The 24,473-nt window shown below is 48.2% G+C and overlaps 2 protein-coding genes and 1 non-coding gene across 6 annotated transcripts in view; 2 read left to right on the top strand and 1 right to left on the bottom strand.

The window, feature by feature from the left end:
- Window positions 1-4,400: 4,400 nt before the first annotated feature.
- Window positions 4,401-7,784, bottom strand: LOC105489817 (BAG cochaperone 5). Of its 3 annotated transcripts, none has more exons than XM_011754949.2 (2): window positions 7,396-7,784; window positions 4,401-5,968 (listed from the first exon to the last, which is right to left on the bottom strand). In XM_011754949.2, the coding sequence occupies exons 1-2, from the start codon at window positions 7,782-7,784 to the stop codon at window positions 4,597-4,599; spliced, it is 1,761 nt and encodes a 586-aa protein (XP_011753251.2). In that variant the 3' UTR covers window positions 4,401-4,596. The 3 variants fall into 3 exon arrangements, with proteins under 3 accessions (XP_011753251.2, XP_011753252.1, XP_011753253.1); XM_011754950.3 differs by lacking the exon at window positions 7,396-7,784 and adding an exon at window positions 6,678-7,101; XM_011754951.2 differs by lacking the exon at window positions 7,396-7,784 and adding an exon at window positions 6,865-7,101.
- LOC105489818 (cytochrome c oxidase assembly factor 8) overlaps window positions 7,744-24,473 on the top strand; it is a 30,041-nt gene continuing 13,311 nt past the window's right edge. Inside the window, exons 1-4 of one of the 2 annotated variants that reach the window (XM_071099509.1) lie at window positions 7,744-7,905; window positions 16,025-16,222; window positions 18,186-18,249; window positions 24,280-24,400. In XM_071099509.1, coding sequence (XP_070955610.1) covers window positions 7,744-7,905; window positions 16,025-16,222; window positions 18,186-18,249; window positions 24,280-24,400 — 545 coding nt within the window. The remainder of the gene's footprint in view (window positions 7,906-16,024; window positions 16,223-18,185; window positions 18,250-24,279; window positions 24,401-24,473) is intronic. The other variant, XM_011754952.2, reaches the window with a different exon arrangement.
- Window positions 12,172-12,314, top strand: LOC112428046 (U4 spliceosomal RNA). The gene has a single exon (XR_003019909.2). It is a non-coding gene; the product is annotated as a U4 spliceosomal RNA (small nuclear RNA).

Genomic DNA, 24,473 nt, shown 5'->3' with positions numbered 1-24,473 from the left:
GACCCCAAAATCTGTGCAATGATAACTACACAAAATGGAAAAGCAAGGCCAAGCGTGGTAGCTCATGTCTGTCATCCCAGCACTTTGGGAGGTTGAGGTAGGAGGATCGCTTGAGCCCAGGAGTTCGAGACCCTTAAGAGTTAAGACCCTGTTTCAGTAAAAAACAAAAGAACCCAAAACATTTTGTAAGATGCCCTCAGACATGTCCTGACCAGCAGGGGTGACCCCAGACCTGCATATAAGAGGCCCTCAATTAGGGCCCAGCTTGTACCCACAATCAAGAGCCAAGCTTGCCAGGGCATGGCCCCTCAGCCCCTGCAACCTCGTTCCAGCTCAGCCCACAGCCCACTCCAGGGTTTCTTCTTTTCAAAAAAATAGAGATGGGGTCTGTGTTGCCCAGGCTGGTCTTGAACTACTAGGCTCAAGCAGTCCTCCCACCTTAGCCTCCCAAAGTGCCAAGATTACTGGTGTAAGCCACCACACCCACCCTCTCCTGTCCTATTTCTAACCAGCCTTGAAGAGCCCAGTGAGACCCCTTCCTAAGCCACTGGTCTTTCTCCGGCTTGCGCTTGACACCTGCCCTGACACCAGACATTCACACCTGAGACAGACCAGGAGTGGCTGACTCCCCTCGTCCCTTCTCTGACTAGACTGGAATTTCTCCATGGCCACTGGTGGCACAATGGACTCTTCAATCCTCAGCGCAACACGAGGATACGCTAGGAGCCTGGTTAACGCTGCTTCCAGTGTAACTGATAAGAATCCTCACGTGTGGTAGAGGATTTATTCAAAAGCTCACATTTCCCCCAGAGTGTTTCTCTTTAACTGTACACGTCATTTCTCTTGGCTCTGGGCCTATCATGTGTTTGCGAGGCTTGCAAAGGCTGCTTCTGTTTGGATCACCTGAAAGATAAAAGCAGGCAGAGAAGACAACAAAAATACAATAGCAGGCCAGGCGCGGTGGCTCACACCTGTAATCCCAGCACTTTGAGAGGCTGAGGCAGGTGGATCACGAGGTCAGGATATCGAGACCATGGTGAAACCCCATCTCTACTAAAAACACAAAAAATTAGCCAGGCATGGTGGCGGGCACCTCTAGTCCCAGCTACTCGAGAGGCTGAGGCAGGAGAATGGCATGAACCTGGGAGGTGGAGCTTGCAGTGAGCCGAGATCGTGCCACTGCACTCCAGCCTGGTCGACAGAGCAAGACTCCGTTTCAAAAAAAAAAAAAAAAAAAGGACTCCTTACCCAAGTCAGACAGTCCATGAAGGTGATAATATATAACTATATAAAGAACACACACCTCAGACTCACAGCCCTTCACCACTGCAAGCATAAGCTGAGAGACTGGTTTTATTTCAAGAATAACTAAGGGTATACTAATACATGTATCTCAAAGTAACATTGAATTATTGAAGACACACTATTCCAATAGTCACAGAGTTGACAGAGAGGGGACAGGAACCGATGTACTGGAAAAACACACTTGCATTATACATCAAAATTGATGGCCAATATCTCCCTAGGTATTAAAATACCCAACAAATTAAAAGCTGAAAAGCTGTGCTAAAAAAAAAAAAAAAAAAAAAACCCAAAACCTTGCATGTACAAGCTAAGCTCAGACCCTTAGAAACCAGATAGAAATGGACAAAGCCAAACAAATGAGAAAAACTGGTTGAGCTTCTCAATCATATCAAATATATGTACATTTTAGCAAAATAAACCACTAAACTATACTTCGTAGACATATTCATTACATTTATTTTAATAACTACTTCATTATAGGCTGACTGGCTTTCCTGTTTGGATAAAGTGTGATCTGAAAGCAGCGCTGACTGAATGTAAATCAAGCAAATGTTCCCAGTCATTTTTGGCATGAATATGGATTATAGTGTTTAATGCAGATCCAAGGCCACACATTTTTGGGGAGTAGGTTTTACTTGCAGTACAGATTCCTTTCATGTAAGATCACAAAAATACAACACAATGTGACAAGCCCCGTTGAAGAATTACATGCAGTAGCTCATATTAACACAAACAGCTCCCCATGAGGGCCGAGAAGAGCTAAATCCGGTGTCACTAGGGTTCACTGCAGGAGTAGAATAATCCGGTACAAGGATCTAGAACAGATTGAAACCAGAAGCAAAGCCATGCCTGATGGTCACTCAAGGTCAGTCTGATCATTTTCATGACCAAAATAACCCATGTGAACAATTCAAAATGACCATGGAAGAGCTGAGCACCCTGTACTCACACACGATGCCCACAGCTTGGCAAAAGGTAAACACTTTTGTTTGAAAAGAATAACAGAGACATCTACTTTCAAAGAACAATGGATACTTTTAAAGGGAATGCTGACGTTTAACTTTACAAAATGAAATTAAAATGTAAGTAGTACTCTGATGAAGAATGTGCCTGAAATGTAATCAGGATTTCCCGGCGGTATAATTAAACAGAGCTCTAATTTAAAAACTCTTCCTGGGCTGGGCGCCGTGGCTCAGACCTATAATCCCAGCACTTTGGGAGGCCGAGGCAGGCGGATCACGAGGTTAGGAGTTCGAGACCAGCCTGACCAACATGGTGAAACCCCGTCTCTACTAAAAATACAAAAATTAGCCAGGTGTGGTGGCACACGCCTGTAATCCCAGCTGCTCAGGAGGCTGAGGCAGGAGAATCACCTGAACCCGGGAGGTGGAGCTTGTAGTGTAGTGAGCTGAGATGGCAGCACTGCACTTCAGCCTGGGCAACAGAGTGAGACTCCATCTCAAAAATAAATAAATAAAAAATAAAAACTCTTCCGCAAGATTTTAAGAGCATTCTAAAATTATGATACAGAAAAGCAATCCTAAAACTACTCTGGCCAAAATGTGGATTCGAATGACCTGCCTTGAGCCCGCAGTTGCCAGGAGCTGGACCTGCAGTAGTGTGGGAGCTCACAGCCTCAATAGCGACTGCCCTCTGACCCCACGATCCAGTGATTCTAGAACATTTCTAGTAGGAAAGACACAGCAAGGGATTTTCATGATCGGGAAATACTGAGACAAACTGAAGATCTGTTAAGGGCTATGCTTTTGTCATCGTTTAGGTATTTAAGGCTACTTCTTTAGCCAGCATACTTTCAGCTGTTTAGAGTGACAATTTCCCTACACAAAGTTACCAAATTAGCATCTCTGAAAGAGAATAATATTACCCTGGATTTCCAAAGATGCACTCTAATAGGATGACCAGGCAAAAAGTGACCCGGGGGAGGAGTCTGTTATAACACCCGGACCAACATGTTCTCAAGGCACTTCAGAACTTCGGGGAATTACTTCATACTGGATCCTCAGAAAGTACTGACGGAAATACACATCCTTTAGCAGAAGAAAGACGCTTCATGCAGGATTGACTTTAATGGCTCTTTCAGGCAACAGAGAAACCACCACATGCTCATAACATGAGCTCAGTTGTTCAGCAGGCACCCAGAGGAAGCCTTTAATTCCGAGCAGGTTTCACTAATTAGTCCTGGAGCAGGTGTGGTTTTGATATTTACCATGTGAGTGGTTAACAGCTGACTGCCTAGGAAAACCTAGGAAGGCCTGGTCCCTCTGGGTTACTGACAGCATCCACCCTCACGTTGTAACACAGCACTGGGGAGGTGTGACAAGGTTGTCCATTTTACAGCCTTGGACCACAGAAGAGAACCATTACATGCTACATTCAGACTTTTTGGCTTAGTTTTAGTACAACCTGACACTGGAAACCCATCTCCGGTCTTCATCCTCCAACTACAGGTATGGGTGTTTCCTTTTCTTTTTTTTAAAGGCCCATTAACTTCATTTAAAGGTTCCCATCCTTATAAATTACTCACTAAGGAAAACTATAATCTCAGATTTTAGAAAAAGCAATTTACAAGATATTATTGCTGGTCCTTTATCCTTTCTCTTTAATGCAATCTCAAAGGTTTTTTGGCTATTAGTTTTCACAATTTTCTTATGTTGCACACAAAAACAAGATTCCTCTCTCTAAAATGTAGAGTATGGGGAAAACACAGATGCTGTTTTTCCAACTAAAAATGTTTACAAAGAACAGATTGTCTCAACAAACAAAAAAACCCCACCCCATTAAGCTGGGTAGGACCAGTAAGTGAAAAAAAATGTCTTCTATCGAGCATAATAAAACAGAACATGTACTTCTTGTGTTTGAACCTTACTCCTATTTAACCAAAAATTTCCCCTTTCTCATAATTTTCCTAGTATTATGTAAGGTTATGCCTAGTTCTAGATTCTGAAATACCTGCATTTTAATGCTTGCACAACCCATTTTAAATTTACAAAAGCTGCCTCTATTTCATTTTCTGATTGAAAACACACAAAAAAAGGACAAACCAAACAAACCACACCACATCATAGAGAGAATGATCCGAATGGAAAAGTTAATGTGCTGTAATGATATTTGTCTTGCAACATCACAAGCAGCAGATACTGAATAGAATTTGCTTCAATCATAAATACTGAGACTGAAATATGCACGTATAAATCAATGAACTGAAAGCTCTCTATACATAGAAGCACATATGAAGTGCAAAACAATATCAAAAGTGAGACCTCTGGTATTTTAGTACTCCCATTCATCGGATTTCAGGTCGAGATAGCTGAGAATATTCTGGGCAAGCTTCACAGCCTGTTTCCTGGCAGCCTTACACTTCTCTTCTCCCTGCGGATCAACAGCATCCAGGGCTAGCAGCTGCTTGGTGAGCAGCTCTTCCAGCCGGATGTAGTTCTTATCGGTTCGATTTCCATCAAATGAAAGAACTTCTCCTTGGATCTCGGACAAGTTTCCAAGGACGTTCCAGACGGCTTTATGGGATGGGTGCTCCTCACAAGCAAACAGCTTTCTTTTCTCAAGGGCCTCCTTCAAGTCAATATACGTGATCAGAGTTTGCACCTCGATCACTGCTCTTCTCCTGGCTTCCCGGATGCAGGGGTTTTTTTCAAGACTTACCTCATCCAACTGTCCAATTAAACCCTGCAATTCTGTTTTGGAGCTCAGGTACAATTCAGGAGGGTTTTGTGCTTGGAGAAGTTCATTTTTTATTTCTCTCATTCTCGTGAGGACCTTTTCTATTTTTAAAATGGAATGATTCTGTCTCAGGTCAAATGCTTTAGTCGTGTCTGCTTCCTCTTCCAAATCCAGATACTTCAATAATTTGTTGATATCTTCTACTACCTCCCTCCGATAATTTCTGATTTCTGTCCGGCCGCACACATCTAGAGCATCTAGGTCAGCGATCAGCCCTGAGAGCACACAGGATAAGTGCCTGCAGGTCTCACTGTTGTTCACGCCCATCAGAAGTGCAATCAGGACCCCTCGGGCCTTGTTCACCTCACACATCACAAAGTTGATTTTGGCCACGGAAGGATGTGCATCCTCGGAAAGCGGCAGGGAAGGCTGCTTTTTCATGCAGTCTTCGATAATCTCTTGCACCGCACAGATTTTGGTTAAAGTGTGATACCTTGCTTTCCGCAAGGAGATTTTTCCTCCAGTTTTAACATGTGTCAGCCTCAGAATGATATCCTGGATGCCTTCTTCAAACTCGTCAGTTACGCAGTTGCCTCCATTATAAAATGGCACAATTTTCTCTCTAACGAGGGACTGGGCTTCCTCAAAAATGTTCTGTATTTCAATCCGGTGTGGGTGGTTTGCATTCTGCTCCAACTCTTTGAGAAGACGTTCTGTCTCCTGTGCTGCCCTCTTCCTAGCTTGCTGAATATCTCCTTTTCCTTCAGTATCTACAGAGTCTATTTCAAAAAGTTGTTTTGTTAGAATCCTCTCCAGTTTCTTGTAATTCTTGTCATCTGACAGACCACTGAAGCCGACAACTTGCTGTTCTACACTTTTTACTTCCTTTTGGATTTCCTGAAGCCTACTAATAGAAGGATGTTGGTTTCCCATATCCATACTTTTGTTGTGTTCAGTTTCACAAGCACTAAAAGATGACAAGAATAACTTATTACAGCACAAGGCTTCTGCAGAACACTAATGGTATACTAAGTCATTCTAAAATTCTCATTTTAAAAAGGCATACTTTCGAGCAGTCATCCCACCTCAGCCTCCCCAGTAGCTGGGACTACAGGCGTACACCACCACGCCCAGCTAATGTTATTATTTTTAGTAGAGACAAGTCTCACTATATTGCCCAGGCTAGTCTCAGACGATCCGCCCGCCCCTGCCTCTCAAAGTGCTGGGATTAAGGTGTGAGTCACCGTACGCCGCACAAACTATTTGGAACCGGCAGGGCACCTTTATGCAAGGTGAAACAGTAGCTCTTGTAACCTTCCGAACACTAACAGTACCCCGCCCCGCCACACAGCTATGCCTAGTTTCCAGAAACTCTAAGCAAAATAAACTGAACCAGTAGAACAAAAACCAGTGGCTCTCAGATATCCCCAAGTTCCCGCTTCTTCCCTTTGTGCACTTCCCCTCCCCACCCTTTTAGCTCCTCACACATCTTCCCTCCCAGATGTCTCCCCGAAGAGATAAAAACCCCACAGGTAAAGAAGAGCGACGGGGATTGCGCTGAAGGGCACCACCTTGGGCTTTCGAGGCCCAGCACCTCCTCAGCCCCCCACATGCTCCACTGTCTCAAAAAACTACAACCTGCGAAAATGTGGTAACTGAATAATTCATTCACTCGCCTCCCACTGAGAGTCCACAATCGCCTAATGCACGTTTCAAGCTCTTGGTTTCTATCAAACGGCTCGCTCAAGGTGGGTAACCAATGGAAACGCATCATCCATCCCCTGTGGATGTTCTGGAGGCCACGGAGGGCAGGCGGCCCGAGTTCCTTCCTCCCCGCCTCGCCCTTCCCTCTTGGCTCTTTACCCAGAAGAGGTCTGAGCTGGCTGCGATCTTGGCGTCCCGTGGCTGAGGTGGCGAGGTGGAAGATCAGCCCTTTACGGGGTGCGGCACCGGAGCTGGGCCCCCAGCTGCATCCCTCGCGCCCCTCCCGACTAGGTCTGAGCGGGGCAGCCGGTGAAGGGGCCGGCGGTGAAGGGGCTGCTACTGGCTGCAGCAGCCGCTCCGGGCGTCTCGGCCTAGGTGCCAGGGCGCGCCCGCAGGCCCTGACCTCACAATGGGCGCGCGAGGGGCCCTCGGCCCGGCCGGGGGAAGCCGGGGAAGGAGGGGAGCCAAGGCCCCGCCGGAGACACCAGAGACTAGGCCCGACCACCCCTGGACAGCGTCCGAGCCAGGGACGGGGACGGCGCCGAGACCAACTCTGCTCGGCCTGTGCCTACAGGCCGCGCTGGGGTGGGCGCTGGCAGAGAGGTGGTCCAGCGGGGAGCCCCGCGCGGACGGGGGGCCCCACTCGTCCCCCCGACGGAGGGAAAAGGCCACACGCCGCGCTTCGCTCACCTGTCCCGCCCGCGCCATCGCGCGATGCGTCGCCGACGCTTCCACGACTTCCGCGGCTCCGGCCGTCGCCCGGGCCAGCCAGCCCACGCCCCTGGCCGAACACCCCTAAACCCGGGGACACCTCCTCCGGCGTCCGCGCCTAGCCGCCGACAGCGCCAAGCCCACCGCCAGCGGCGCAGCAAGGCAATCTGGAGTGACAGCGACCAAGGAGCGGCCGCCCGGGTCAGCCCGCGCCGCCCGCCGCTCCCGTAGCCCGTCGTACCGCGGGGAAAGCGCACGGTCGGCCGCACCGCCGCCCTCCCTCGGGCTTCGCGACCCTGCCGTAAAGCGGCCTCTCGCGCCGTCGCAATGCTGCCGTGCGCCGCGGGAGCCAGGGGGCGTGGGGCCATGGTGGCCTTGCGGGCGGGGAAGAAGAGTCTTCTCCGCGCTCTCAGCCGCTCCTTCGTATGCCGCGGCTGTCAACTCGCTCCGGATCGCGGCGCCGAGCGCAGGGATACGGCGCCCAGCGGCGTAAGCAAGCGCCTGGGGATATTGGGCCGGGAGGGGTGACCGGAAGGAAAGACAAACCGGGGCCTCGGGGCAGCTGCCTGCCATGCACAGCCGCCTCAGGCCTTTCTGCAGGTGCGCTCGCGTCCGATCCCGAACAGTCCCGCAGCCCCAAGGCTTCCGCGTCAGGGCTCTCGGTCGGATGGTACTGAGGGTGCCGCCGCCACGCCGGAGACTGTTGACAGCCAGAACCTTTAAGCATAAGAGTCACCTGGCAAGTTTGTAGCTATCTTATTTGTTCCCGAGAATGATTATTTTTTATATTTAAAGAGCTCTTGGCTTAGCGTGCATTTTTTTTTCGTGGTGTGTGTGTGTGTGTGTGTGTGTGTGTGTGTGTGTTTGTGTTTTGGCTTTGTTAAAATTATTAGAGCTTTTATTCAAGCGGTGAACACTTTATACTTTATCATCGTACTTTTGTAGCACTTCACGTTCAATAGTTGTTCTTATTTGCAAACTATGTGTGGGTATATGCATGTTACTGGCCAAAGATCTGCAAAGAATGTCTGTAGCAAGAAAGAGTGGCAAGCAATTTTTATAAGTCATACTTTTGGGAGGGATGTTTTGTTTAAAGGAGGCCTAGGCCTTGATTCCATCTGTCAGATGAAAATGTTGGCTAACGGTGTGGAATGGGCTGGAGATAAAATATTCAAGCAAAGCATGCAAATACCAAACAGGCTAATGAAGGAGGCTGGAAAACTTGGTTTAAACAATAATTAAAGAAGTGTAAAAAAGAGCTAATTAAAAATTGTTCGGGCTCCCTGGCTCACACTTGTAATCCTAGCACTTTGGGAGGCCGAGGCGAGCAGATCACGAAATCAAGAGGTGAGACCATCCTGCCCAACATGGTGAAACCCCGTCTCTGCTAAAAATACAGAAATTAGCTGGGCGTAGTGGCACGCGCCTCTATAGACCCAGCTAGCTACTCGGGAGGATGAGGCAGGAAAATCGCTTGAACCCGGGAGGCGGAGGTTGCAGTGAGTGGAGATCGCGCCGCTGCACTCCAGCCTGGCGACAGAGGGAGACTTCATGTAAAAAAAAAAAAAAAAAAAAAAAAAGCTAATTAAAAATTGCAAATGTACTGGCTTGTACATTTTCATTTCTGTTGGGCTGTGGCTGTTAGCACACTTTTATAATTGTAGCTTTGAAGGTCTGTTTAGTTTGCAATTTAAACAAGTTACCAGGGCAACTTGTCAACCAGACACCCAAGTGGCTGACTCAGTTCTGTGTTACAGTGGCCAAGCCCTTGCCTTCTATTCCTAGAACATAGAAACCCACCCAGCATCTCCGTCTTTGGGCAGAGAGATACAGCAGGTGTCTAAAAATGCTCTAAGAGAGCCAACTGGAAATCAACCCAGACATTTCCCAGGGGGAGGATTTTCCCTAGCTTATTTTGTGAACTTGTGCTGGAAAGAAACAACAGCACCCAAATAAGGATTTCTCCATTCTCATATAGACTTCTTTTTTTGTTTGTTTGTTTGTTGTTTTTTGAGGCGGAGTCTCCCCCTGTTGCCTAGGCGGGAGTACAGTGGCGTGATCTCAGCTCACTGCAACCTCTGCCTCCTGGGCTCAAAGGAATCTCGTGCCTCAACCTTCTGAGTAGCTGGGATTACAGGCGCCCACCGCCATGCCCGGCTAATTTTTTTTTTTTTTTTTTTTTTTGAGACGGAGTCTCGCTCTGTCGCCCAGGCTGGAGTGCAGTGGCGCAATCTCGGCTCACTGCAAGCTCCGCCTCCCGGGTTCACGCCATTCTCCTGCCTCAGCCTCCCGAGGAGCTGGGACTACAGGCGCCCACAACCGCGCCCGACTAATTTTTTGTATTTTTAGTAGAGACGGGGTTTCACCGTGGTCTCGATCTCCTGACCTTGTGATCCGCCCGCCTCGGCCTCCCAAAGTGCTGGGATTACAGGCGTGAGCCACCGCGCCCGGCCTAATTTTTTTTTTTTTATTTTTAGTAGAGACAGGGTTTTACCTGTTCGCCAGGCTGGTTTCGAACTCCTGACCTCAAGTGATCTGCCTGCCTGGGCCTCCCAAAGTGCTAGGATTACAAGTGTGAGCCACCATTCTCGGCCTTAGACTTCTTGTTAAAGTAAAATAAGTCTTACCATGGGTCTGTTCTCAAGATGAGAGACCTCTCTGCCTTCTTTGTTTTTTCTTTTTTCGAGATGGAATTTTTGCTCTGTTGCCCAGACAGGAGTGCAATGGCACAGTCTCGGCTCACTGCAACCTTCGCCTACTGGGTTCAAGCAGTTCTCCTGCCGCAGCCTCCCGAGTAGCTGGGATCACAGGCGCAGGCCGCCACACCTGGTTAATTTTTTTTTTCTTTTTTTAGTAGAGATGGGGTTTCACTATGTTGGCCAGGCTGGTCTCGAACTCCTGACTTCAGGTGATCCACCCGCTGCGGCCTCCCAAAGTGCTGAGATTACAAGTGTGAGCCACCGTGCCCAGCCAGCACCAGCTTTTAATTGAAAAACATTATAGAACGTAAGAGTCAGGCACCATTCTTCCTTCCAAATCCATCTTTAAAACTCAGCTTTGGCCGGGCGCGGTGGCTCAAGCCTGTAATCCCAGCACTTTGGGAGGCCGAGACCGGCGGATCACGAGGTCAGGAGATCGAGACCATCCTGGCTAACCCAGTGAAACCCCGTCTCTACTAAAAAATACAAAAAACTAGCCGGGCGAGGCGGCGGGCGCCTGTAGTCCCAGCTACTCGGGAGGCTGAGGCAGGAGAATGGCGTGAACCCGGGAGGCGGAGCTTGCAGTGAGCTGAGATCCGGCCACTGCACTCCAGCCTGGGCGACAGACCGAGACTCTGTCTCAAAAAAAAAAAAAAAAAAAACAAACTCAGCTTTTCAGAAATATAACTGCTTTTGGTAAAGAAAAAAAAATTAGACTTTTAAATTCTGTTCCCTAGCCACTTCATGCCTGCTTATGTCTTACCTATGTAGTTTGCATCACTGGTTCCTAAACTTGTTTGCACATAAGAATTAGTCTGACTCTTTTAGTTCTTTTTTTTCTTTAATCTGGAAGTTCCCAAACCAGAATTGGTTCAGACATACTCCCTTTTAGTTCTTTTTTAATCCATAGGTTCTGCCTCCATCACCTCTCCACCTTTTTTTTTTTTTTTTTTTTGAGATGGAGTCTCACTCTGTCACCCAGGCTGGAATGCAGTGGCATGATCTCAGCTCACTGCAATCTCCACCTCCTGAGTTCAAGCTATTCTCCTGCCTCAGCCTCCCGAGTAGCACCTCCTCACCTTTTTTTTTTTTTTTTTTTTAAAGCAATTTATTTGAAGAGGGGATCACATGTCCTTTAAAACTTCCTACAGTCTGGATTTTGCTGATTGTGTCTCCATGGTGTAATTTAGCATGTTCCTCTGACTTCTTTCTTGTAAATTGACAGCTATATTCTAGAACTTTGACCACATCCAGATTTTTTTTTTTTGTTTTTTAAGACAAAGTCTCACTCTGTCACCCAGGCTGGAGTGCAGTGGCGTGATCTCAGCTCACTGCAACCTTCACCTCCCAGGTCCAAGCAGTTCTGCCTCAGCCTCCCGAGTAGCTGAGATTACACATGCCTACCACCATGCCCGGCTAATTTTTATATTTTTTGTAGAGACAGAGTTTCATCATGTTGGCCAGGCTGGTCTTGAACTCCTGACCTCAGGTGATCTGCTCATCTCAGCCTCCCAAAGTGCTGGGATTACAGGTATGAGCCACTGTGCCTGGCCCAAAGTCACTTTTAGCTTCAAAAATGAGCTGTAGGGTATACCTTCTTTTTCTGTTTCTGTGGATTGTTTACTAAGGTTTGAATTTTTCTGTGACTGGTAGAACCTACAAGTCATTTGAACCAGAGTTTTCATAAGAACAGGTCATTTTAACCCCATCTTCTTTTTGGTTAGAGTTACTAAACTGGTAAATAAGAGTGATCCGGCCAGGCATCGTGGCTCACACCTTGCCAGCACTTTGGGAGACTGAGGCAGGCAGATCACCTGAGGTCAGGAGTTCAAGACCAGCCTGGCCAACATGGTGAAATCCTGTCTCTACAAAAATATAAAAATTAGCTGGGCGTGGTGTCACATGCCTGTAATCCCAGCTACTCGGGAGGCTGAGGCAGGAGAATCGCTTGAACCCGGGAGGCAGAGGCTGCAGTGAGCTGAGAACACACCACTGCACTCCAGCCTGGCCAACAGTGCGAGACTCCGTCTCAAAAAAAAAAAAAAAAAAAATTTGTAGCTTTGCACAGCAGCAGTGTTGTAGCCAATGAGATTTATCCGAGGTGTGATTGTTGCTAATTGAAAACTTTTCCCAATACCCTGCCATGATGACTTGCAATATAGTCGGCATTGGCAATGTTTGACAGTCTCTGTACAGAGACCGAAAAAAAAATTTTTTTTATAGAGATGGGGTCTCACTTTGTTGCCCAGGCTGGCCTCGAACTCCTGAGCTCAAACAATCCACCTGCCTCGGCTTCCCAAGGTGCTGGGATTACAAGTGTAAGCCATCAAGCCCAGCCCACAAATAATCATCCTTAGACAATGTCTAAAGACATAAAGAATGTCTAAAGACAATCTTTCGACAAATTGTCTCATCATTTTTAGACAATACTGAGGTGCAGGCCTTGTGTCTGTTGGTGGTGGGAAAGAGATGGTTGAGTAGGGCCTTAAAGATAATAAAAATAATTAACGTGTGTTTGCAGCAGGGGTGGCTTCCTGCTGTGGTCACTCCAGTGTAGGGTGAAAGTGTTCCAGCCTGGATAGCTCTCCCGTGTCATTGGCATTCCTGAAATTAGGAGACCGTTTTCATTGACTTTCTAGTGTTTGCCATTCTGGTGGATTATCCTTCTATACTGCTGGATCGGGTTTGTGGATTTGTCTAGCATCTGTGTAGAACAGGAGAGTGGGGACCCTAACCCTCAGTAAATATGGAAGTTCCTGACTGCTTCTCAGATGGGAACTCAAAGCCTTTATAGAACTGAGAATTAGAACGGGAAGCAAGAATGCTAGGAACTTGCTAACATTTTCTCTTCATTATTCCCTGGCGGTTTCCCCATGGTAGCTTTGTGTCATGTACGGGCACTTCCAGGAATAGGGTGCAGGGGAACCATCTCAGTGTCTCCCCTTCCAAATCATGGCTTCTGGAGGGAGAGAGGCTGGGGTGGGAGTGCTCCTTGGGTACTCAGGAGCTTAATAAAAGCAGAGGGAGCTGGAGAGCAAGGTCTGGCCTGCAGAGCTGGCACAGAGAAGCCTGGTGTGGGGCTGTCCAGCCTGCCAATATACAGTTAAGAAGAAAGGATATATGTGTGTAATATATATATGTATAGTGTGTGTGTGTGTGTGTGTCAGGGTCTCACTCTGTCACACAGGCTGAAGTGCAGTGACATGGTCTTGGTTCACTGCAACCTCCACCTCCCGGGTTCAAGCAATTCTTGTGCCTCAGCCTCCCAAGTAGCTGGGATTACAGGTGCACACCACCACGCCCGGCTTATTTTTTGGTGTTTTTAGTAGAGACGGGGTTTCACCCTGTTGGCCAGGCTGGTCTCGAACTCCTGACCTCAAATGATCCACCTGCCTCTGCTTCCCAAAATGCTGGGATTACGGCCTGAGCCACTGTGCCTGGCAGAAAAAAGATTTTCACAAGAACTGGAAGGTTAACTCCCCTCCCAGACCCAAAGATGCAGATTCAGCCTGACCAGCAGGAATGCACATGTGCCTCACTGTGAGGAGGGCAGAACTGAGGCTGCTTCTCAGGAAACTGTGAGGGTCTAGCGTGCCCCCCCACCCCCACCCGCAGACACAAGGGCCGGATAGAAGAGCCTCCCAGCATAGCCAATGGGACACCATGAATCATAGGCTTATACTGTGGAAACTAGCAATTATGGTAATTACTCGCACTGCAAAAGGCTCTTCCTCTTACCAAAGGACATTTTCCTCCCCCAAGCTGCTTCTCCTCCCTTTTAAATAGCAGCTCCTCAGTGAATAAAGGCAGAAACATGTGGTTATAGGGAAGTACAAAGGAAGATAACATCTCTCACATAATAGCAAACAATGATTTGAAAATATTGGTACCCCAGCTTTATTGTAAAGCAGTTTATGTGAGTGATAACTAGAAGATAAATATGGAAAAGTAACTGAACGCTGCTGACACCTCTCTGAGCTTGCTTTGTGATATGTGGGCAGCTAGAAAAAGCAGCTAATTGTTAGGTGGTTCCTGTAAACACTTCCTGATGGGGAGCCTGTGAGCAGAAAAGAGCGGGCACAGGCCTGGACAGTGGTCAGGCACCGTTAGCATGAAACCCGCTGAGCTGCAGACACCCCGGTCAGCTTGGAGGGGGGAAGGAGTCGCTGTCCTGGGCCACAGTCTAGGGGGTGGACCCTGGTGCCATCCCTTTTGTGAGACTCACGTTAGTTTCTACCAACAGCCAAATACCACAAATGCAAAGATGTGGGGGAGAAGCCCATGAACATTGTCTGAATGTATGGTAAAGAAAAAAAAGAAAAAATAATCTTTTGTGGAAATGTAGGCTTTATTGTTTTAATGGGAAATTTGGTGATTGTATACAGTTTTGTTTTTTTTGTTTTTGTTTTTGAGATTAAGTCTCTATAACCCAGGCTGGAGTACGGTGGCACCATCTCGGTTCACTGCAACCTCCGCTTCCCAGGTTCAGGCGATTCTCCTGCCTCAGCCTCCCAAGTAGCTGGGACTACAGTCACCTGCCACCACGCCCTGCTAATTTTTTTTGTTGGAGACAGGGTTTGGGGTTTCACTGTGTTAGCCAGGATGGTCTTGATCTCCTGACCTCTTGATCCACCTGCCTTGGCCTCCCAAAGTGCTGGGATTACAGGCGTGAGCCACTGTGCCCAGCCTGTATATAGTTTTTAGACTGATGGGTAAAATGTTGAAGGTCTGTATTGCAATCCTGCCTTTACTTTCTAAAAAGGATTCCTAAATTGATCCAGCATCAAATCAGTATATTTTAACCCTGACGATGAGCAGTATAGTTTCAGGTCTTGAATAGCGGGTTCTCCCACTGTCACTCCCTGACCATTCTTCCTGCCCATTGCACAAACAAAATCAGTTCACGGAGACCATGGCATTGCAGTAAAGAAAGAGTTTAGGACCGGGCACGGTGGCTCATGCCTGTAATCCCAACACTTCGGGAGGCCAAGGCGGGCAGATCACCTGAGGTCAGGAGTTCAAGACCAGCCTGGTCAACATGATGAAACCCCATCTCTACTAAAAATACAAAAATTAGCTGGGCCTGGTGGCGCGTGCCTGGAATCCCAGCTACTCGGGAGGCTGAGGCAAGAGAATCGCTTGAACCTGGGAGGTGGAGGTTGCAGTGAGCCGAGATCACACCACTGCACTCCAGCCTGGGTGACAGAGCAAGACTCCGTCTCAAAAAAAAAAAAAAAAAGAAAGAGTTTAATTGATGTGAGGCCGGCCATGCTACATGGAAGAGTTACTACTCCAACCAGTCTCTCCACGCATTTGGGGGCTAGAGTTTTTCTAAAATAGTTTGGAGTAAGGGGTGGCGGTGGCTGGGCAGTGGGTGCTTGCTGCCGATTGGTCAGGGCGCAATCACAGGGGTGTGAGAATCATCCTCCTGCCTGCTGAGTGGCTTCTGGGCGGGTCCAGGAGGAGCCATCATTTTGGACTTGCAAAACACCTGAAAAGATACCTCAAAAGACCAATCTTAGGTTCTGCAATAGAGATGCAGGAGTAATTGGAGAAGTTGCAGGTCTTGTGACCTCTGGAATGACGGCTGGCACCTTACCCGAATTCAGACTCCTCCCCTCTTCCTAGCCTGGTAGGGTCTCACATTAGCTTCAGAAAGCTTAGCAAAGGTGGTTGAATTTCGGGAAAGGGCTGTTACTATTTAAACCAGAAACTAGGCCCTGTGTGGTGGATCCCAGTTGTAATCCACCACTTTGGGAAGATTGGGAGTGGCCGAGATCACGCCACTGCACTCCAGCCTGGCGACAGAGCAAGACTCGTCTCTAAATAAATAAATAAATCCAGATTGTGCATTTTATAATACTAGATGCTCGTTTTGTCATATGTTAATCCAATTTACTTCATTAAAGGTATCAAGATTCTGCCCTCCAAGAAAGTCTTGCCATGACTGGATAGGACCCCCAGACAAATATTCAAACCTTCGACCTGTTCACTTTTACATACCTGAAAATGAATCGCCATCGGAACAAAAGCTTAGAAAATTAAGACAAGAAACACAAGAATGGAATCAACAGTTCTGGGCAAACCAGAATTTGACTTTTAGTAAGGTAAGTTTCAGTTTTAGATCAGAATGAGAAACAACACAGTTGGCCACTTGAGGGTGCTAGATATTTAGTATTTGCTTTGCGTTTTGTCTCAGTCCCTCCCCCACAGTGTATGTATGTGTGGATGTGTGTATATATACGCATATAATTTTAAAAACTAATATGTAACCGTATATAAGAGACGCTCATTCGTAGAACCACAGATCTTGAGACTTTGAAGGAAGCAATGTGTGACCAGCAGAGCCAGAACGGGAAGTACGTGTTTTACACACATACGTGTGTGTGTTTATCTTTATGAGAATACCGGTTTTTTTTAGGTGGGGCATGGTGGCTCTGCAGTCCCAGCACTTTGGGAGGCTGAGATGGGCGGATCACTTGAAGCCAGGAGTTTGAGAGCAGGCTGGCCAACGTAGCGAAACCTAATCTCTACTAAAAATATAAAAATGAGCCAGGTGTGGTGGCACATGCCTGTGATCCCTGTGACTTGGGAGGCTGAGGCACAAGAATTGCTTGAACCTGGGAGGCGGAGGTTGCAATGAGCCGAGATCGCACCGTTATACTCTAGTCTGGGTGACAGGAGTGAAACCCTGACTCGAAAAAAAAGAAACCCAGTTTTTGTGATGTGTTGAATTCTTCCTGAGAATTCAAAAACATTTTTTTGTTGTTGTTGGGTTTTTTTTTTTTTTTTTTTTTTGAGACGAAGTTTCACTCTGTCACCAGGCTGGAATGCAGTGATATGATCTCAGCTTACTGCACTCTCTATCCCCCAGATTCAGGCGATTCTCCTGCTTCAGCCTCCCAAATAGCTAGGATTACAGGCACACGCCACCAAGCCCAGCTAATTTTTGTATTTTTAGTGGAGACCGGGTTTCACCATGTTGGCCAGGATGGTCTTGATCTCCTGACCTCGTGATCCACCCACCTCAGCCTCCAAAAGTGTTGGGATTACAGGCGTGAGCCACCGTGCCCAGCCGAGAATTCAAAATTCTTAACAAGATACTTATAAATAAACTGTGTAAGAAAAAAGTATGAAAAAAGCATAAATAGTCTAAACCAGAAGAAAAACATTTAAACTTTTTTTTTTTTTTTTTCCTGAGATGGAGTTTCACTCCTGTTGCCCAGGCTGGAGTGCAATGGTGTGATCTCGGCTCACCGCAACCTCCACCTCCCTGGTTCAAATGATTCTCCTGCCTCAGCTTTCCAAGTAGCTGGGATTACACGCTTGCCACCACACCCGGCTAATTTTTGTATTTTTAGTAGAGATGGGGTTTCACCACGTTGGCCAGGCTGGTCTTGAACTCCTGACCTTCAGGTGATCCGCCTGCCTTGGCCTCTCAAAGTGCTGGGATTCCAGGCGTGAGCCACCGCGCCCGGCCACATTTAAACTTTGATTTGCCATTTGAGTGGGCTGTGTCAGGTGGGGTGTATTTATCCTATTCTGTGGATTTTTTTTTTTTTTTGAGACAGAGTCTCACTCTGTTGTCCAGGCTGGAGTGCAGTGGCATGGTATCGGCTCACTGCAACCTCTGCCTCCCAGGTTCAAGCAGTTCTCCTGCCTCAGCCTCCTGAGTAGCTGGGATTACAGGTGCCCACCATCATACCTGGCTAATTTTTGTACTTTTAGAGATGGGGTTTCTCCATGTTGGCCAGGCTGGTCTGGAACTGCTAATCTCAGGTGATCCACCCACCTTGTCCTCCCAAAGTGCTGGCGTTACAGGTGTGAGCCACTGCACCTGACCTATTCTGTGGATTTATAAACAGTGTCTCCCAAGTTTATCGAACATCTTTTCAAATCCTGTTACAAACACAAAACTTTTAACCACATTCAGAGGATTTTAAATGAGCTTTGAGATGGGTCACCTGCTTCTCAGAAAGTCCACATCTGTGCTTCTCCAGGATGCTGTGAGCTGTGCTCTTGCCAAAGAAAAGAGTTCTGAGAGCCTTTTTTTTTTTTTTTTTTTTTTAGGAAAAAGAAGAATTTATTCACTCAAGACTAAAAACTAAAGGCCTGGGCCTGAGAACTGAATCAGGTTAGTGCCTTTGTTTGGGTTGTTTTGTTTTGTTTTGTTTTGCTTTCTTTGTTTGGGTTTGAACAAGTCCGTGAGAAGGTAAAGCAAGGGCGGCGAGAGAAGTGGGGAAGTTCAGGGCAGTTCTTGGCCTGCTTTGGGGCAGTGCTCGGCACACCTCTGTCCAGGTTCTTTTGCACACCCAGTTCCCAAGCATGGCTCTCCAATCTCTAGCTCCCTCTTCTCTCTCAGGAGTTTAGGTGGTTATGATGGATGACCACCTTCTGACCTTTGATTTCCATCCTGAGGTCTCAGCCTTTGCAACTTCTCCCTCTCCAAACCAGCTTCTCTTCTGATCCCTGATCTCAGTTCAGTGCTCAAAATAGCCTTTCCTTATTTTCTCTTGGTGTTGATGTTAGGCCTGAGGGACATCTCATGCCGTTTGTTAAACAGATGTCTGCTGCCAGAATGTTGTTCTGATAGAAAATCCAAAATCATCGACCCCAAAAGCCAAGTCTGTCATTGGGCTAAAGTGCCATTCCTACTAATCCTTTACCTCACCTGATTCATTTAGAGTAAAGGGCTGGGGGCTTGAGTCTCCCCCGTGCCAGGACCTCTGTTGCTGTTTGCTGGCTGCTGGAGAGGTGGGGCCTTGCAGGCCCTGGAGAGGTGGGGCCTTGCAGGGCAGAGTTGGAGCAGATGCTGCATCCAACAGTAAGCATGAGAATGAGCACTCACAGTTTCAGGTCCTGTGCTGGACACTGTGCAAGTCCTGTGCATATATCACCTGTTGCATTTCCCACAGTGACCCAGTGAAGTAGATACTGTTTTTTTTTTTTTTTGAGACGGAGTCTCGCTCTGTCGCCCAGGCTAGAGTGCAGTGGCCGGATCTCAGCTCACTGCAAGCTCCGCCTCCCGGGTTTACGCCATTCTCCTGCCTCAGCCTCCCCAGTAGCTGGGATTACAGCTGCCCGCCACCACGTCCGGCTAGTTTTTTGTATTTTTTAGTAGAGACGGGGTTTCACCGGGTTAGCCAGGATGGTCTCGATCTCCTGACCTCGTGATCCACCCGTCTCGGCCTCCCAAAATGCTGGGATTACAGGCTTGAGCCACCGCGCCAGGCCGATACTGTTATCTTTACCATTTTATAGAAGAGCAACCTGAGGCTTCCCCAAAATTACACAGTGAGAATGTGGTGTGGCCTGGATTCTCACCTCGGGAGTCAGATTGCAAAGCCTCCTGGGCCTCACCGCGCTCCATGGCTGTCAACGAATTCCATGCTGACCGGGTGTGCGTGTGTGTGCGCATGTGTGTGTGTGCGTGTGTGCGTGCGCGTGTGTGCATGTGTGTGCGTGTGTGTGCGTGTGTGCGTGCGTGTGTGCAGGTGTGTGTGCGCGTGTGTGCGTGTGTGTGCGCGCGTGTGCGTGTGTGTGCGTGTGTGTGCGCGCGCGTGTGTGCGTGCACGTGTGCGTGCGTGTGTGGACGTGTGTGTGCGTGCGTGTGTGCATGTGTGTGTGCGCGTGTGTGTGCACGTGTGTGTGTGCGTGCGTGTGTGCATGTGCGCACCACATGTGCCGTGCCACGTCCATAGGTCTGTCATCATATCAGGTAGGACTAGGTCGGCTCATACCTTGGAAGTGCTTTGGAGACAACCACTGTCCTGACAGACGGGAGTTGTTGTTTTGATTCTTACTAAGGTCCCAGAATCCTGTTGATGGCTCTGCTGAGTATTGAAAGGCTGGCCTTAAATTAGGTTTGAAAGTGAATTTGGTAATGGGACAGGATGTGTTAAGGAAGGGAAGCGTGCAGGGAGCTGCCTGCTCTGGCAGCTGTTGAAAGTTAGCAGGCCGCAGTGCCTGCAGTGGGAGTGGGGCAGCAGGCGTGTCACCTTGGGCCAGAGCACGTCTTGTACACAGTTGCACCAATGCGTGAGGATATAGGTCCCCAAGAGCCAAGAGAAGGGGAGCTTTGTTGAATACATGATGTTGGAGAAACCTTTGTCCCAAAAGAACAAATTTAGATTCGTTCTCCCTGCAATACAAATATGTTCCAGTGGGTCAAAATGTTAATTATTATTAATTTTTTTTTTCTTTTTTTTGAGACAGGGTCTCACCCTGTCTCCCAGGCTGGAATGCAGTGGCACCATCTGGGCTCACTACAGCCTTGACCTCGTAGACTCAAGTGATCCTCCCACTTCAGCCTCCCAAGTACCTAGGACTACAGGTGCACGCCAGCACCACACCTGGCTAATTTTTATGTTTTTTGTAGGGACGGAGTTTTGCCATTTTGCCCAGGGTGGTCTCAAATTCCTGAGCTCAAGTAGTCCACCCACCTCGGCCTCCCAAAGTGCTGGGATTACAAGCATGAGCCACCGTGCCCGGCCAAAAAGTTAATTATTAAAAGTCAGGCCAGGCGCGGTGGTTCACGCCTGTAATCCCAGCACTTGGGGAGGCCGAGGCGGGTGGATCGCAAGGTCAGGAGTTCGAGACCAGCCTGATCAACATGGTGAAACCCCGTCTCTACTAAAAATACAAAAATTAGCCGGTTGTGGTGGCGGGCACCTGTAATCCCAGCTACTCAAGAGACTGAGGCAGGAGAATCACTTGAACCCAGGAGGCAGAGGTTGTAGTGAGCCAAGATCGCGCCGCTGTACTCCAGCCTGGGTGACAGAGCGAGTCTCTATCTCAAAAAAATAAAAAAAAATGTAAGTCGATTATTTATGGATTAAAGAGTTAGATACATAGTTCCTAGCTGTAGAGCATCTAATAGGAGATAACAGACTATTATCTGGAGGAATGACACCCTCCTGAGCTTGAGGGTCAAGATAGAGACATTCAAGAACATCAAAGCTGAAAACATCTGTGTTAAGGCTCCTTTTGATCCACCTTTCTGGACAGGAGAGTTTGCTGAGCAGATGTGGGGGCGGCTCAGTACCCACGGGAGGATGGAGCTGGCCCCAGTCATGGCCTGTGCTCAGACGCTAAGACCAGAGCAATTTCTTCCTCGTGTTTAAACTTTTCTCCTAGGCCACTGCTTTACCTTTCTCATGCTATAAACTGGCTTTCTCTGCCTCCTTGTTTATCCCTCCTGAGTTCAAGGAAGCAGTCAGCTGAGGAGGCTGCCTTTCCCCAGGCTGGCACCAGCCCAGTTGGGAGGTGCCGGATTAGCTGAGGCGGAGGTGGGGCTTGTGCAGAGAGCCTGGCTGCTGCCATGGAGACAGGAGGAAGCAGGCAAAAGAGCAGGCCTGCTGGCAAAGGATCAGAGGGCTGGGCAGACACAGGGATCAGTGTCCCGGAAATGTGAGGAAGGGCAAGTGCTGGCAGCAAAGACGACGTGGGCAATTTGGACTTCAGGAAAACGTGCCACAAATTTGCAGAAATAACACACATTTATAGACAAGTAACGTGACTACAAGAAGAAAAAATTGCTCGAACTCTAAATTTTACAAGGCATATTGGTTTATTTTTTTGAGATGGAGTCTCGCTCTGTCACCAGGCTGGAGTGCAGTGGCATGATCTCGGCTCACTGCAGTCTCCGCCTCCTGGGTTTCAGTGATTCTCCTGCCTCAGCCTCCCAAGTAGCTGGGATTACAGGCACCCACCACCACACCTGGCTAATTTTTTCATGTGTGTGTTTTGTAGAGCAGGGTTTCACGATGTTGACCAGGCTGGACTCGAACTCCTGACCTCAAGTGATCCACTCACCTCAGCCTCCCAAAGTGGTGGGATTATAGGCATGAGCCATTGCACCCAGCCTACAGTGCATATTCAACAAGAAGTCATCATTTCATGCTTACTCAATTCATGGGGGAATGTTTTCAGTCTTGAGACTCAGTGCTGGTGGAGTTACATCAAAGGTGGATGGCAGTAGCAAATCCTCAGTCCCTTTTCCAGAAGGATTTAGCTAAACATACTACACATATCCCAGGAAGCAGGAAAATGATGCTCATGAATCTTCTGTAAGAATTCATGTGGAGAGCCAGGCTTGGTAACTCACACCTGTAATCTCACCACTTTGGGAGGCTGAGGTGGGTGGATCACTTGAGCCCAGGAGTTTGAGACCAGCCTGGGCAACATGGTGAAACCCTGTGTCTACAAAAAATTTAAAAATAAAAATAATTAAGGCCGGGCGCAGTGGCTCACGCCTGTAATCCCAGCACTTTGGGAGGCCGAGGCGGGTGGATCGCCTGAGGTCGGGAGTTCGAGAACAGCCTGACTAACATGAAGAAATCCCCTCTCTACTGAAAATATAAAATTAGGCCGGGCGCGGTGGCTCATGTCTGTAATCCCAGCGCTTTGGGAGGCCAAGGTGGGTGGATCACGAGGTCAGGAATTCGAGACCAGCCTGATCAGCATGGTGAAACCCCATCTCTACTAAAAATACAAAAAATTAGCCAGGCACGGTGGCGGGCGCCTGTAGTCCCAGCTACTCTGGAGGCTGAGGCAGGAGAATGGCATGAACCCGGGAGGCGGAGCTTGCAGTGAGCTGAGGTCACGCCACTGCACTCCAGCCTGGGCTACAGAGTGAGACTCCGTCTTAAAAAAAAAAAAAGAAAGAAAGAAAATTAGCCAGGCGTGGTGGTGTACGCCTGTAATCCCAGCTACTCAGGAGGCTGAGGCAGAAGAATCACTTGAACCCTGGAGGCAGAGGTTGTAGTGAGCCGAGATCGCACCATTGCATGCCAGCCTGGGCAACAAGAGTGAAACTCCATCTCAAAAAAAAAATAAAAATAAAAAACAGCCAAGTTTGCAAGTTTGGCAGTATGTGTCTGTAGTCCCAGCTACTCGGAAAGCTGAGGTGGGAGGATTGCTTGAGCCCAGGAAGTGGAGGCTGCAGTGAGCCAAGATTGTGTCACTGCACTCCAGCCTGAGTGGCAGAGCCAGACCGTCTCCAACAGCAACAACAAAAATTCATGTGGGGAAACATGGGAAGAGTTCAGCTGTGTGTTCTTTGCAGCAGGATCTTTCATTGCACAAGAATGGGAAGAATGGAAATGTCCAGTACTAGCAGAACGGATAAGGCTGTGGTGGCCTACCCACTCACTGGCCTTCACTGGAATATTCTGCAGCGGTGCAGAAAAACGAGTGATTGAATTTAAAGTGCAAGCAACAGAATACTGTGATTTCAGTTCTGCCGGTCTCAAAATTAAATCTCATTTGTAAGGCAGGCAGTATTGTGGGAGAATTTCTCTAATGTATTTAATTCTCAGAGTGTTTATGCAGTGGCAGGAAGTGTACCATCAAAATGGGTTTAGTTTAAGTCAGTCTCCTGAGTATTTATGAAACACCCACTCGGTTTTCGGTAAGTGTGGTGAATTTGGTGTTCTGCCCCTTTCCCTGGACTTAGTGGTATGTTTGGTAACAAGCTGCAGTGCTGCAGTGTGGACCATGCCCTGCTTGGCAGACATTACAGCGCTTCTGCTGCCTGCTGAGCCTTGGCCTAGGGGTGTTTGAGCCAAGTGCAAGGAACCTGTGTCAATGGAGTCAGGTGGCAGCAGCTGGTACCCCTGCCTGCGGGGTAGTCCCATGGTCACCCTAACAGCAACGACCACCAGCAAGCACTTCTGTGCCAGCCCCGCCCCTCCTGCCACACTGATGGAGTGCAGCCTCATGAGCTGTGCGGTTGCCGTCACACACTGGAGAGGAAGATGCTGAGATGGGGGTAAGTTACAGCTCTGGGGCCACACAGCCAGGTGGGGATGGTCTTGGCCTCTGTCCATCCCAGATGAGGTCTCGCTGTGTTGCCCAGGCTGGCCTCAAGCAGTCTTCCTGCCTCAACCTCTGAGTACGGACAGTTTTGAGTGCCCTGTATGTGTATTAGCAGTAACATATGAGACAGAGTAGGCCCTCTTTATCCGAGGGATACATTCCAAGACCCCCAGTGAATGCCTGAGACTGGGGCTAGTACCAAGCCCTGTGTGTACACTGTGTTTTTCCCTACACAGTTGTCCCTCCCCTACATCCTCAGTTCAACCAACCATGGATTGAAAATATTGAAAACAATAAATATAAACAATAAAATATTGAAAATAAAAAATACCTTTTTTTTTTTTAGACGGAGTCTCACTGTGTCGCCCAGGCTGGAGTGCAGTGGCAAGATCTCGGCTCCCTATAAACTCTGCCTCCCGGTTCAAGCGATTCTCTTGCCTCAGCCTTCTGAGTAGCTGGGACTACAGGTGCACACCACCACGCGTGACTAACTTTTGTATTTTTAGTAGAGATGAGGTTTCACCATGTTGGCCAGGCTGG

Source organism: Macaca nemestrina, chromosome 7 (genome assembly GCF_043159975.1).
Source record: "Macaca nemestrina isolate mMacNem1 chromosome 7, mMacNem.hap1, whole genome shotgun sequence".
Lineage (NCBI taxonomy): Eukaryota > Metazoa > Chordata > Mammalia > Primates > Cercopithecidae > Macaca > Macaca nemestrina.
Note: the sequence above shows the minus strand (reverse complement) of the source record. Positions and strands in the feature narration are given on the sequence as shown.

What these genes read in the sequence shown, in the direction of transcription:
- LOC105489817 (XM_011754949.2), bottom strand. Translation starts at nt 7,784, where the DNA reads ATGGCCCCACGCCCCCTGGCTCCCGCGGCGCACGGCAGCATTGCGACG. An exon ending in CGATGGCGCGGGCGGGACAG is followed by an intron (nt 5,969 to 7,395) that starts GTGAGCGAAGCG and finishes GTCATCTTTTAG; the next exon opens with TGCTTGTGAAACTGAACACA.